The sequence below is a fragment of the Condylura cristata genome, unplaced genomic scaffold (genome assembly GCF_000260355.1).
Source record: "Condylura cristata isolate star-nosed mole 26May11 unplaced genomic scaffold, ConCri1.0 scaffold00002, whole genome shotgun sequence".
Lineage (NCBI taxonomy): Eukaryota > Metazoa > Chordata > Mammalia > Eulipotyphla > Talpidae > Condylura > Condylura cristata.
The window spans coordinates 3,151,205-3,165,553 of NW_004567103.1; the positions used below are offsets into that span (position 1 = coordinate 3,151,205).

The 14,349-nt window shown below is 62.5% G+C and overlaps 1 protein-coding gene across 1 annotated transcript; it reads left to right on the forward strand.

Moving 5' to 3' along the window:
- The first annotated feature begins 8,391 nt into the window (after positions 1-8,391).
- On the forward strand, positions 8,392-11,847 carry NPPC (natriuretic peptide C). Its single transcript, XM_004674197.2, has 3 exons — positions 8,392-8,581; positions 9,003-9,313; positions 11,627-11,847. The coding sequence occupies exons 1-2, from the start codon at positions 8,492-8,494 to the stop codon at positions 9,291-9,293; spliced, it is 381 nt and encodes a 126-aa protein (XP_004674254.1). The 5' UTR covers positions 8,392-8,491; the 3' UTR covers positions 9,294-9,313; positions 11,627-11,847.
- Positions 11,848-14,349: the final 2,502 nt, after the last annotated feature.

The following is a 14,349-nucleotide window of genomic DNA, read 5'->3' on the forward strand; positions in this document are numbered from 1 at the left end:
CACACACCTCTGGCCTGTACCCCGGCTGTTGTGTGCATAAATAACTCTTTAAAAAAAAAAAAGCCTGGTAAATACGACCAGGAAGAGCAACATATTTAACAAGCTCATACAAAATATATAAGGAAGCCCACAGAAACGAGAAGAGGACAACTAAGAATAACCAAGGACTCCTGCACGTGGCAATAAAGACGCCGCTTGGGGACAGGTGAGGCGAAGCAGCAGGCAGGTGAGTTCGCACCCACATGGCGTCACGCCTGCTCCTCTTTCCGCAAGGCCCAAGCAAAGACAAAGACAAGAAGCAAGAAAGAGAGGGAGGAAGACAGAGAAGCAAAAGGCGCTCTGCGTAGAGAGGTGCTTTCGCCGATGTGGTTTGTGCGTTGAGTCACCGGTGTGGTTTGTAACACAGGAGCCTAAAATCCAAACAGGAGTGTGACCTGTGACGCTGCAGACTAACCCGTCCGTGGACGCTGTTATCGTTGCCTGAAAAAGCCAATGCGGATGCTGCGTGCGCTTGGCTCCAGCCGGCACAAGTATTACTGGGAGGATGAACCGGGAGGAGCAGGCGGGGCTTGTTCTGTTGAGCGGGATTTGGCCTTTGGCTGGGAGTTTGCAAAGTTGGCTGCACTGGTAACACTGGGTGAATAGTCGATTCAAAGAGGAGAAAGATGGGTCTCGTGTTTTCACGTCCATCATCCCCACCAAGTAAGTGGCCCAGGTCATCTGACTCCAGGCCGCAGCCCCAGGGTGCCAAGCCAGGAGAGAAGGCGTGTGGACGGCAGGGTCTGCGGGCAGCAGCAGGGGCTCCTGCAGGACACAGCTGCCCCGCTCCTGGCCCCCGCCCGGGAAAGCTGCGGGCCTCTGGTCTCCGGCGAAGACTTGCCCTTCCTATCCGACACCCCTCAGCTCAGTGCTGATGCCCATGAGCTCATTGCTGGGCACGGCCTCATGGGGTCAGATAACTGCCGGGACGCTCCTTTCCCAGCCTCCTGCCCGGCCTGAGCCCCAGGAGACACGGGGGCGGGGGCCAACTCCCACTCTGTAGCTCCACGTGGAATAGAGACCGGTGTGAGTTCAGCCTGAGTTCTGGGGGGTGGAGGGTTGGACAGGTTTCTGGGGCGGGGGCAACAGTGCTGGAAGCCCAGCCCTCCCGTCACGGCCCCGAGAGAGCCAGACCCCAGGCCCTGCCCGTGCGGGGCCACCGTCTGCTCCCTCTGAGTCCTCGACCCTGCACATTCCTGGGCCGGGCCCCCTCCGGGTGGGTGTCAGCCAGAGCAGTGCTGGGGGAGGGGAGCGAAGGCTGCGAGGACCCCACCTGAAGACAGAAAAGGAGGCCCTGCCCAGCCTGGGGACTGGCCTCCTCTCTGGCAGCCCCAGAGCCCCCGCGGGGGTGGGGTGTGGGAGGGTCTCTGCAGGTGGGGCAGAGCTGGGTCTTTCTTGCCATCTTATGCCTTTGGGAGAATGCCCCCAGGGCTGCTCTGCTCCCTTGACTGCGCCCTCAGAGCCCTGTCCCAGCCCACCTCCCTCGCCAGCAGCCCTGGCCCCAGACCACCTGGCTGGTGCGGAAAACCCCAGAAGGCTGGTCTCCTGACACGCCGGCTCTCCGTCTCCCTGGCCTCATAACCACAGTGACCCCCGGACTGGCCCTGTCCTTTCCAGACCTCCCAGACATTAAAAGGGGAGAACAGAAAGAAGGGACAGTGCGGTCCCAGAGAAATGGGCACTGGCAGAGATGACAGAGGCCCAGAACTCGGAGCCCCCACACCCCGAAATGGAGCTGGCCCGTCTCTGCCAAGCCGCACACCACCTTCCCACGGGAGCCTCAGGGGCAGGGTGGAGACAGCTGTTCCTCTCAGCAGATGTTCTCAGGAGCAGGGGATCTGGCTCCCCGGCCCGATCCCCATGACTCACTGGCCCGGAGCCAGCTCACCCGCTGGCGAGGCCTGACCAGCCTGCTGAGCCCACGTGGGGCTGAGGGGACACCGGGTAGCCAGGCCAGGCCTCCACAGCCCCATCTGCGAAACGGGGTGACTGATGGCTTTGCCAGCACCTTCCTTCTGTGGAGGCAGAGGTCGCCACTGTCCACTGCCCCGGAGGCCCGGGGCAGCACTGGGCTGCACTGAGAGGGCCCAGTGTGCGGGGAGCTGGCGCTTCGGGCAGACACTGCTGGAGGGGAGAGAAGGCGGCCCCTTCGCTAGGGTCGTGACAATGACTTGCTCAAGGGGCTCTGTGGGGGGGGGGCCCGGCGCAGGCCGTGCAGAACCAGAGGGGACACCGTGGGAACCAGCAGGCCCAGGAGCCAGCCCACCAGATTTCTGAGCCATGGCACAGTGTTTTAGGCCCTGACCAGAACCTCACCTCTCCTCGGGAGTCTCCAGCCGCAGCCAGGCTCAGACCCCAGACCTAAGCGGCGCAAGGCCTGTCCACCTCTCCTAGAGATGCCAGGTGAGCTACCCTGGCCTTACCACCCGGCGGGCCGCTGCTCCCAGGCCCTGCGGGCCCTGGCGGATGAGAGCCCCAGGGACCAGAAGGTGGCAGGCGCCCGGCCCCGAGGGTCTCTTGTGCAGAGGTGGGGAGCCAAGATGTCTAGAGGATGCTGCTGGATTCACTCAGGTGAATTCACTCCGCCACCAGACGCCTGCGCCAGCCAGCCTGCGGCCCCTCCAGCCCGCTCCCTGCCCCTCCAGCCCGCTCCCTGCCCCTCCAGCCCGCTCCCTGGCCCCTCCAGCCCGCTCCCTGCCCCTCCAGCCCGCTCCCTGGCCCCTCCAGCCCACTCCCTGCCCCTCCAGCCCGCTCCGGGCCCCTCCAGCCCGCTCCGGCCCCGCCACTGACCACACTGGGCTTCTCTCTGCTCGTGAAGCTGGTTTGCTTGAGAAACACATTGAGATGTGATGGGGTAAGGGAGAGCAGGCTAGATAGACACACTTGCTTAATTTAGTAGTCTGTGTGAGTTCTGCCCCAGCATTCACCGAATCTAACTCTCCACGCCCTGGCTGTGATGTAGGGTCAGAACTGCGTGATTCTAGAGTCACGATGGTATTTTTAGTCATCTCGTAAAATAATTTAAAACATGGTTAGCCAAGACAACAGGGCAACAAGGTCAGCCTAGACCCAGCCCTGGGCGCCAGCCTGATGATTTGCTTTGTTATTTCTGCAGGGGAATCGCCCCCTGCTGTGCTTCCCTGGATGTGATCCCTTTGCCCTCTGCCCATCACTGAAGGAGTAGGAATAAGACTGGGCACACCCAGACACCCTCACCCTCCCGTCAGCTGAGTGCAATAGGAACAGGACACGTTACAGGGCTCCCTGGGGCAGCAGGGTGACCTCACTGTGTCGGCGACAAGGGTGGCACCCTGTGTCCCCAGTAACTGCTCCTGCATCATGGCTCACTGTCCCCCAGGACTACGGTCCCTGGTTTAAAACCTGGGGCATCTCCGGGGCGGCTATGTAGCCAGGCAGCCAGGCCCACGGACGTGAGGATCACAGCAAATGCCGCCTCCCTGCCAGCCCCTCGAGCCCGAGTCCACTGCTGGGAGGCGGGGGTGTTCTGACCCCCCTACATGCTAAGGTGGGCTCTCCTCTCTTATTTTGCCCACAAGGCAAGACAGGCCATGGCCCCAGGCGAGCCCTCACCTAAGCCGCGCTGACCGAGGTCACCGCTCCCAGGCAATCCAGGAGCAAAGGTTTGTCGTGTAATGTTGCACTTGCACACAGAAACGGCTCGCAGAGACGCACAAGCATTTTTGAGCCACGTCTGGGCTTGAGGTGTGAGGGTGGCTTCGGGCTTAACAGTATATTCCGACCCCTCTGGAGCCCAAATTGCAAGTTTGTTCTTCCAGCCCTGGCGGGGTCAGCATAGTCACGCCTCTCCTCGGCCAGCGTTTTCTGCCCATTCTCATTTTAGAAAGTGACTGGTCACAGGAAAGTCACTAGCGTCACACTAGTGTGGCCCAAACCTGCAGAGGAGGTTGTGGCTTGGAAATCCAGAGACGTGGCTCTCCCGACCAAGCAGTGGGTCCTAAGAGGCCCACCCGGGACCTCTCCTGTGGAAGTGCCGCGGGAAGGGGCTTTATGAGACGCCTGGAGGCCCCGGGTCTGCAGGAGGAAACCTCGGCTAACCTGAAGCACAATCCCCGGGACTAGCCATCACACAGCCCCTGCCCATGCACCCCAAGGAGGTGGTGCACAGCGTCCCCAGGGAGGAGCCTGGCAGCAGCTCCATCCTCCCTATGCAAACCCTGGCGCGCCCTCCCCACCCAGGCAGTCAAGGCCAGTCACCATGTCACCATGTCACCTCTGTCTTCACTGGGAAGGCGCCTCTCGCTGGCCGCCCCTCGCTGGCCCAGGGCTCTGTCGCCTCACCTGTCTGCGAGAGCCACTGGCAGCAGCTGGCCCCTGCACTGGACCCCGGCCCATCTGTGGGAGCCTAGCTTTTATTTTGAAAAGGGGAGGAAAAAGAGGGATAAACTCTGACGTCATGGACCTGCGTAGGACAGGGGTTTGGAGGCCATCTGGAGCAGGTGCTGGCAGGGCCCCTGGGAACGGGAAGGAGGGCAGCTGGCTCGTCAGGTGGGGGGAGGCTGGGGGCTGGGATCAAATGAAGACCTCATGCCATTTGGGGTTGCGCGTTCCTGAACTTCCTGGCCCCCGGGGAGCATGAATGAGGCTTCCTTGGCCTCCAGCTCCTCTGCTCAGGTCAGGCCCCAGATGCGAGACTCCTGGAGGAGGTGGGTGCCAAGCTCCAGGAGAGCTGGCCAGGCCATGGCCACCGCCAAGGGGCCCTTGGGCGTCTCAGAGGCTCTGGAGCTCCCCCCGCCTGGGCGTGCGTGTGTTCGTGAGGTAACATTCAGATCCCTCCTCGCACAGCTGCTTCCTCCTGCCTTCGTCCGGGGTCAGAAGCCTCTCCTCAGGCCTCCTGATTCACTCCGTCTCTGTCCAGGAGGCAAGGACGGCTCTTTCCCAATTACAGGTGGTGAAACTGAAGCCCCCCAGTGACGGGCTTGGCCCGGGGCCCACTGCAATTTCCCTGCCTGGCTTCCATGAGGTCTGCTCACCGCCTGCTCAGTGTCCTCTCTGGGAAGTGATGCAGCTGGAAAGGGGCCCTGGGATGAAATAATCGCAGAGCAAACAGATGGGTGGCTGAGCAAATCTCGGGGCCCTGAGAGCCCTCCCTTTGCATCCTAGGGCCAGGAGGGGGCGCTGTTCCAAGGATGGCGCCGAAAACCCGTCTTCCCTCCCCTGCCCCCACCCAAGAGCCCCTCTGCGGCCTCCCTTGCCAGAGACAGGTAGGGCAACCTCCTCTCCTGCTAACAGCCCGGACTGTCCCCAGGAAACACGGGCCCTGCCCTGACCCTGGCCTTCGCGGAGGGTCTGTCCACGCCAGCCTCTGAGACCTGGGGTTCTGGCCAGTCCCATCCCCTGCACCCTCTCCATGTGCCCCCATCACTCCCCCACACACCTACCAGTTCCTGGGCTCTGTGTCCCCCTTCTATGGCACCTCCCTGCCCCAGCCTCGGTGCGCTCCCCTGTTCGCCCATGGGGAGTCGCTGTTTCCCGGTGGGGTCTCCTCCTTCTTGTCCTTTCCCCCTGCCTGTAGACGCCTTTCCAGAGGAAGCTTGCTCCCCTCCTCCTCCAGGAAGCCCACCCTGCTGGCCCAGGCTGCAGGAGCAGCCCTGCCTTTGTGCTTCTGCTCTGCGATGGAAGCAGCCCTTGGACAAGAGGGGAGGCCACAGACACTCTGGGGCCCCTGGGGAGCTGCTCCAGTGCCCCTCTCTACCCTTTGCCACCAGGAGGAGTTTTTGTACCAAGTCTCCACCAAGTGCCATGAACAGTTTGTGTTCAGCGGCTCAGTGAGTCCAACTTGCCCACGTTGGGCCGGGGAAGCCCCAGCAGGTCCACACAGAGAAAGCAGGAGAAGGGTGTGGAGGCCCCGGTCTAGGCCCAGCAGGGAGGGGGCAGCTCACCTGCAGCCCGAGCAAAGCAGCAGAGGGGGGGCGGGGGGGCTGGCCATGTCCCTCCAGAAGCTCCGTCCAGCCCACCCTCTCCAGGCCCCAGGCCCCAGCTCAGCCGCAGCTGCCCCACGGCCGGCCCCAGGTGGCCCCAGCCTGGCGGCCAGGAGCAGGGCTTGGGGTAGAGGGGAACTGAAGAGGGGCTCGCCAAAGGTTCCTCTTCCAAAGAGGGGAAGTAGAGTCCCAGCTGGCTCTGCCCACCCCGAAGTGGGGTGACAGTGGGACAGTATTTCATTTAGTGTCAACTCCTCCAGTGGGGAGACCTAGCTAGGTATCCAGCTGTCCCCTGGCAGGGCACAGAAGGCAGGCAGACGAGCCTATGGACCGTGGGGGACAGGGAGCACCCACCTGCACTTAATAAAGTTTCGGGGTTGCTAACTTGGCCCTGCAAATCTGCCCAGAGCCCGGCTCTAGAGCCACTCAGTCCACTTTCTTACAGTGGTATAAATAAAGCAAATCTCAGAGAAGCTCCAGGCCAGTAGAAAAGGGGCTTCCCGAGAGATTCCCCCCGTCTCCTTTTGCTCTTCTTTTCTGCTCAAGTGAAGGGTGGCGCCACTCTACGGGTGGCATCCCACGAGGCAATCTGGGGGGACCACATGGAGGTGGTGAGCCAACTCACGAAGGATGCCCTGCTGATGTCTGGATTCTTTTAGCGGTCCAGAGAGTGTTGCCCCAACATCTCGGTTGCAGAAGTTTAAGTTACTTCTTAAAGAAAGGGACTTAGGGGGCGCAGCGGGTTACAGCACAGCACTGAGAAGCTAAAGCCATTTCAGCATGAGTTCGATCCCCGCCTGCCCCGGAGCTGACCCACATGGCGTGGCAGACCTCTCCTGACCCCCCCGCTGCTCCCCTCAGCAGTGTCATCAGTCAGTCTATTCTGCTCCCCGCTCTGTCTCTGGTGAAGCCTCTCACCGCCCATGCACCTCTGGCCTGTACCCCAGTTCTGTATGCAGAAATAAATCTTTTAAAATGTGAAAGAAAGAAAAAAAAATGTGAAAGAAAGAAAGAAGGAAGGAAGGAAGGAAGGAAGGGATTTGGGGCAAGATGGGTCTGGAGTTGCCAACTCAAAATGCCGATGTGCTAGGAAAGAGCGAGCAGAGAGCTAACAGTGCTGCCTCTGTCTGGAGACTCGGGGCCCAGGTTCCACTGGGAGCCATCTGGGCACCTGATTCCCACAGTTGTGTCTATCTGGCCACCCTCTGCCTCTGCAGGGAGCAGCTTCCGTTCACTGAGCAAAGTTCGTCCAGGGCCCCTTCCTGCAGTCTGGGGACTGCCACTAACGCCTCCCTGGGAGCCAGCAGGTCATAGATTCCTGCCGCTCACTCAGTTCTTGGGGCGTCAGGTTCTCCACCCCACCAGCCCATCCTGAGCAATCTCTTCGAGCCCAAGTATCCCAGACCCCCTGCCCAGAGGACTCGAGCGGCAGGGATACCTAGCCACACCTGACCGCCTCTAAAGGAAACTCTATAGGGCAGAAAATGCGAACACCAGCAGCCACCTGTCACCTGCTCATCGGCTCCCTCCCCGGCTTGAGCCAGTCCCAGGACACCAGCACAGACACCCCCTGCCGGCCCTGCTTGGATGCAATCAGAGTCCCGCTCCCTGATTGGGGTGGACGGAAGTCACCCCGGGATCAGCTCTGAGGACGTTAGCGTTAGGTGTTAGGTGCCCTGAGGGGGCACTTGGAGCCGCAGTGGCTGGGGACAGGATGCTGCTGGACACAGGATCACTCGTCGGCCAGAGGAGCCCACCTCCTCCGCATTTCAGGTTCAAACATGCAGGTGCAAAGCGTGGAGTCTGCGGTGCAGGACTTGCGCTCCCCCCTGCGGGGACCTGGGCCCCAGGGTCTTTCCAGTCTAAAGGCTGGGGGCAGGCCAGGCCTGCGCTCTCAGATACCAGGGAACAGTTTGGCCACGAGGCGGGTCTGTGGGATGTTGGGACGTGCCAACTTTCTGCCTGTGTAACTTTGGGAAGTGACTTAGTTGCTACGAGCCTCTCTTTGCACCTGCAAAGAGGGAAGCTGATCCCTTCCACGGAGAGCCGCCGTGCTGAGGTCTAACCGTGCGCACCCGGCACCAGGCGCGCAGACTGTTGGCCCGCCAGGGCGCGCGGTAGCAGCCCCTGGAGTTCTCTCGTGCACAGCTCCTCGTGCACCCGAGAGAGAGCCAGCGAGCCTCGGGACCCCTCGGGGGTGCGATGAGGGTGGGAACCGAGACGGAGCCCCGACGGGCCCCCTCCCGGCGCCGGCGCGCGTGCCATTGGCTCGGACGCCCGGGTGGGCGGGGGGATGACATCAGCGGCAGGTTGGATTATAAAGGCGCGAGCCGAGCCGCGGGCTCAGAGCGCACCCAGCCGGCGCCGCGCAGCCCTGGGACCTGCGCCCGCTCGGCACCCGGGCCAGCCCGCTCTTCCCTTCCCACTGGCCTGTCCGCGGCTCTGCGCGCTCTCGCTGCAGCCGGGTTGCGCTCCTCGACCCTACCGCCACCATGCACCTCTCCCAGCTGCTGGCCTGCGCCCTGCTGCTCACGCTGCTCTCGCTCCGGCCCTCCGAAGCCAAGCCCGGGGCGCCACCGAAGGTAGGTGCTGTCGCGGCCCGCCGGGACCGTCTGGCGCCCGGGGAGGGCTGGGGGCCTAGGGGTGTGGGGTGCTGGAAAGAGCAAAGAGGGGGGAAGCTGCCCGCTCCCCGAGGTGTGCGCGGGTGAGTCGGGGAGTCCTCGAAGTCCGGACTTTGGGTCTACGTGCCCAGCCTGGACGAACGTCGCAGCCCCAATCCAGAGGCCAGCCGGGCTGGGGCCAAAGGGCGGGAGAACCGGGCGCTCCCGCAGGAGTGGACGACGGCGGCCGCGTGGCAGGTGGACGCAGAGCCGAGACCGCCGCTCGGTCTCGCAGGGGCCACGCCGTGCTGGCCGGCGCGTCCAGCTGAAGCACCCGGCACGCCGCCCGGGCCCCGCGCGGCGCCGCGCGCTCCTTCACCTGCCGGCTCTCTCCCTCCGACAGGTCCCGCGAACTCCGCCCGGGGAGGAGCTGGCGGAGCCCCAGGCTGCGGGCGGCGGTCAGAAGAAGGGCGAGAAGGCGCCCGCGGGTGGCGGCGCCAGCCTCAAGGGCGACCGGTCGCGACTGCTCCGGGACCTGCGCGTGGACACCAAGTCGCGGGCGGCGTGGGCCCGCCTGCTGCACGAGCACCCCAACGCGCGCAAATACAAAGGCGGCAACAAGAAGGGTTTGTCCAAGGGCTGCTTCGGCCTCAAGCTGGACCGGATCGGCTCCATGAGCGGCTTGGGATGTTAGTGCGGCGACCCCTGGCGGCGGTGAGTACGAGCTCCCGGGCCACCCGCGCCTTGGCACCGCGTGCCCTCGCCCCGCCGAACCAGCCCCGGGCCCCGCGGCGAGAGCATTCCGCCCCCTCCTCTGGCGCCGGGACCCCTGCACCTCCGACCTGTCTTTGGGGTGAGGGGGCAGCCGACCGGTCACAGAGCGTGTGCTCCGCCACTTGCCCCGAGCCCTTTTACCATCCCATTTTCCAGGGGGGCAGAGTGAGAGAGGAGCGGTCAGAGTGGTCAGAGAACTTTGGCCCGGTCAGAAATGGCCCCGCCCAGATGCCCCACCCGGAGAATCAAAGCAGGCTCGGTGCAGTCCCGCCTTCCGCAAGCCACGGCTACCAGCAGCACCCCAATTCAGTGATTGAGGGCTTGGGGGGGCAGTTGGTGGGTTTGTGGGCCCAGAGGAGGGGCGCAGAAGCGCGCCGCGAGGGTAAGTTTATCTGCCAGCCACTGCATCCTGGATGCCCTGTAGGCAAACTTCAGGCCCGCTCCTGGGGGTCTCTCACCCCCCAGCAGGACAAGCCAGGGGAAACGCCTCCCCCAGAGTGGACAGAATAGGCATCACCAGGGAGCCCCTCCCAACTGTGACAGTGACATTCAAGTGCCTAGACTCTGACCGCTACTCGCTACTCGTTGCTGGCTTTGCCTGGCGTGGCTGCTGCCGTGACGACCCGCTCCAGGCCACCCGCTCCAGGCTGCTCTCTCACCCAGAATGCGCCATCAGTGTCCACCGCAAAGTGCAGGTGTCCCCCGCGGGCACCAAGGGCACCCCTCCTTTGAAAGTCTCGAGCATGTTGCCTAAGCCCATTTGCAGCCCAGAAAGCATTTTCCTCTGACGTGCAGGTGCCTGTGAACCTACTCACCTGTCCAAATAACTCATGAGCAACGTCAGAGCCAGACGCTTAGCCTGAGGTGACCCAGAGGGCCCCAAAGTGCTCGTAAAAATGTTTGTCAATAGCCAGAGAAACCTGCCCGCCCAGCTCAGGGGCCCCGCCGCCCGCCCTTCCTCTCTCTGCAGGTGGGCTGGCTGGCTGGCCGTGCTCCCCATTTCCGAGGGGACGGTATCTGAGGTCTTGCCTCACCCCCGCGCAGGGAGGAGAATGGTGCAGGGCCTGGTGGCTGCTGCATGGTGTCTTTGCTGCCCTCTCCGGTCTAAGCAGTGACAGGCGGGCCCCTGGCGTCGGGTTTCAGTTTGCGGTTGAAGCACCATGCCCAAACTTGCGAAGTCTAACAGAGTCTGGCTCTCGATGGCTGGGGGCTGGCATGCTTGTCCCTGAGGTTCCCGGCGCTCAGGTGTGGCTGGCTGCGTGAGGGAGGAGCCCTGAGCCCTGAGGAGGTTTAGCAACCTCCTGGAAGTTCTCTCTTGTGGCTCAGCACCCACCTGCCGCCCCTTAGCCTCTCAGCCCGAGAGAGAAAGGCAGCTTAGCTGTTCACACTGGCGAAACGCACCCGCGCTGGGCCCCCTCCCCGGGAGATGACCTTGGCTCTACGCAGTCACCGTAATGACCGCCGCTGAGGGCCACAGGCCGTGATTATAACGTGCTAATGACAGAGGCAAGATGCTTGCCCCAGACCCCGACATCACCCACAGCTGTCTGAGCCCCGGTATGGCCAGAGAAGGGAGTGGGGGGTGACCAAGGCCTGGGGCTGTGCAGGTGCCGTCTGCTGGGAGGAGACTTCCTCACACACACAGCCCCCCAGCAGAGACGGGGTACACTCTTCCCCTCCCATATCTCCACCTGGCTGCCCAGCACAGCTGTTCATTTTCCGGGAGCTGGGATGAACCCCCATTTCCTCTGCTGCAGCAGGGAACCTTTTCCCAGACAAAGCCAGCCAGAGGAGGAAATGCCACGAGTGAGGGCCGCTGTGACCCAGACACCACTGATGCCCAGCGTGCGGCCCCTGGGAGGTGGCTATTATCCCAGATTATGGGTGAGGCAGAGGTGCTCACAGCCACCCAAGGGCCATCCAGGAAGGCAATGCCCGGGCCCTGAACGCAGAATGCCCACTCCTCAGGTATTTCTCCCGCCCTCCCTCCGGCCCTGCCAGACGGGCAAAGCCCAGGCTGGCGCCTGAGAACCTGCACAGCAAACCCGCGCTGTCTCCCTCACGGGTCTCACCCAGGGCCAGGGGCGCCCCGCGCAGCGAAGGTGTGGGAGGGGCGGTTCCCTCTGCAGGAGGCTTCGCAAGCTCCGGGCGAGGGCCCACGGGCATTGCCACCGCCAGGGTTCTCGAGCCCGCGGGTCGGAGCGCTCCCTCTGCGAAGAGCCAGAGCTGAGCGGCCGCGCCCTCTTGTTTCAGGACTGGCACTTGCTGCCCGCTGCCCCTCGCTGAGGTCATCCTCGGTCATCAGCCTCCGGCATCTGGAAGCCTCCCCACGCAATGTGGCTTTGACATTTCTCTTTTTTTCCTGGTACTGGGGATACACAACACCAGCTGTTATTATTATTTGGGGCGGGGGGTCTGACTTTATTGTTTGGTTTTTTTTTTTTTTGAAAATGAAAAATAAAAAGTTATATATTATATATATATTATATACACGAAGCCCGTACCTACATGATGGACAAGCGACAGTTTGTAAGAGACTGACAAAACCAGCTGTAAAACGTGCTGTTTGTAAATTCATGTCATGCATAAATGTATTTATGTTGTAAAGCTATTTATATTGTTTATAAAGAGATATTTATAAAAATTTTATTTATGTAACTAAAAGAAAGAAGTCAACCATTGTCATGTTTTTGTCTTAATTAGTTGGAAAATGTAAAAAAAAAAAACCATTCCGTGAATATCCTGCAAACTGTCTTTCTTGACTCTGCATTTGCTTCTAGCAATTAGTCCGAGGGAGCGGGCGAAGTCAGACCAGGCTCTGGCCTCCGCGCAGCTCTAACGGCCAGGCCCCAGGCCGGGTGAGGGTCTGTGCCCCTCCCAGGGCGTGTGTTGGAAATCACCCCAGCCCTCGCCCCATCTACTGAATCCCTCTCCTCGGACAGATGGGTCCTGCCCCCGCTACCTGGGGCCCAGAGTGGACAGCCGGCGGTCAGGTGGCATTTAGCCGACTGAGGCCCTCAGCTCCCCTCCGCGCTGTGTTATGGGAGCCAGTGACGCCTGGGAACCGCCCGCCTGGGGCCTGGGGGATCTGCCAACTTGCAGGGCCCCTCACGAGCCGGGGCAGCTGGGGGCGGGCGTGGGGGGAACGTCTGTACCTCACGGCCAGTGTCACGGCCAAAGTGACCCTTGAAGGCCTCCGAGAGCAAGGCTGGGCCGGCGGCTTCCGCTCGCCCCGCGCTCCGCGGGCTTTCCTCTTCCTGTGGAGCCTCCGGCAGCCCGGGCTATCTGTGCCCACGGCCTTGTTGTGAAATCACGGCCGTTCGGAATCTTCCTGACACCATCTTGGCTCGGCGACACTGTGCCTCCCCGCCGTCTTCTGGCCCCGGCACCGTTAGCGGACAGCAGGGACAGAAAGAGCCTTTGGGGCCGGACGCGTCAAGAAGCACAACCCCGCTCGGGCGCTGGGGGCTGAGGCCAGTGGCCCTTCTGCTGGCCCTTGCTGTTCTCTCAGCAAGGCTCTCCAGTGGACGGGCCACCCACACAGTGGCCACGCCAGGTAAGGTGTTGCCTTGACATGGCTGCTGCCCAGCCTTCCCTGGCCCGGCCCGGCCCGCCAGCCTGGACGCGGCCATCTTCCCGGCCCCGCCCCACCTCTGGGGCTCAGGGCTCGGGGTGTCACTGAGGGTGAGGGGCTCCAGCTACTGTGCCATCTGCAGACTGGGGTCGGGCTGCTGAGGGGCTCCGCAGGAGCCGAGAGGGAGCAGAAGGGGGCAGGAGATGGGCTCTCTGTGGGCTTGGCTGCTGGCCAGACACACGGCTTCCCGCAGCCCAGAGACAGGAGCAGGAGTCGGGGTCCAGGGAGCCACACCTGGGATTTTCCCTGTGGACAGTATCCGGGTGCCAGTGACAGGGCATGGAGGCGCCCCGAGAGCCAGCTCTGCTAGGCCCCCCCCCAGGGGCAACCTGAGTGAGCACTGAGCAACACTCCAGGCACCCTCAATTGCAGAGATGGGGGTGCCGCCAGGCAGTCCACTATCCTTTGACATCCAAACCCAAAGTCCTGGGGCTGCTTCCTCTGGTCACTGGTCCGGAATTTCTGCCACAGCACAGGCCAGCCTGGGAGGTGGCCCGGGTAGGTACGTGGGACCAGCAGCTCTGGCCTGGGGGTGTCCCCACATTCTTAGCTCTGCGAGTCTTCGGCCACTGCTCCTCCCTCCAGGCCTGGCCGAGAGTGCGGATTAGACCGGACCTGTGAGGTTATGCGGTGGTCTAAGTTGCAGGTTTATTTCTTGCTCTTGGAAAGCCTGAGGGTCTGGCCGGCCGCCCCGCCGCGGCTCGCATGCAGGGAGGGTGCGGCAAGCAGCTCCCCGCGGGGAGACCCAGCCGCCAGGGGCCCTGCCCACGCGCCCGCCTGAGGCTCATCCTCACATGAACTGGCCCAAGCCAGGCTCACGGCTGCGCCTTCTCTGGAAGGCCGGGGAAGAGCCATTCTCCCCTGCGCCAGAATCAAGGGAAACTTCGATTCCAGCAAATGGCAGCCCGCAGGCCGGACGCGGTTCTTAAACTTTGCCCTGCGTCTGGCAGTCGCCCGGCGAGTCGCGTTGCGTCAGCCGCTGCGTCTCACCTGAGCTCGAGTTCCCTGCCCGAGCGGCCGTCCTTTCCCTTGTTGGGCCTCTTCTATCTGGGTGCTCCTAGTGAGTGTGGCCAAAGCAGACGTCGCTTGAGACGCGGGGCCGGCTGGCTCGCATCGCCAGTCGTTTTTGCTTTTGCGTGGGCGGCTTCGGCGGCATGTTGCCTTGGTGTTTCTGAAGTTCTTGATGTTTCCGTTCCTTTCGATCCGTTCTCCCCCTCCGGCCGTTGTGCTCGCTTTTATCTCCTGCAGCGATTCAGAGAGTGCACCTCCTGCCCAATTCTGCTAATGGTCTCTCTCTCATGAAAATCATCAAACTCACATCCACGGTGTGACCACAATCACA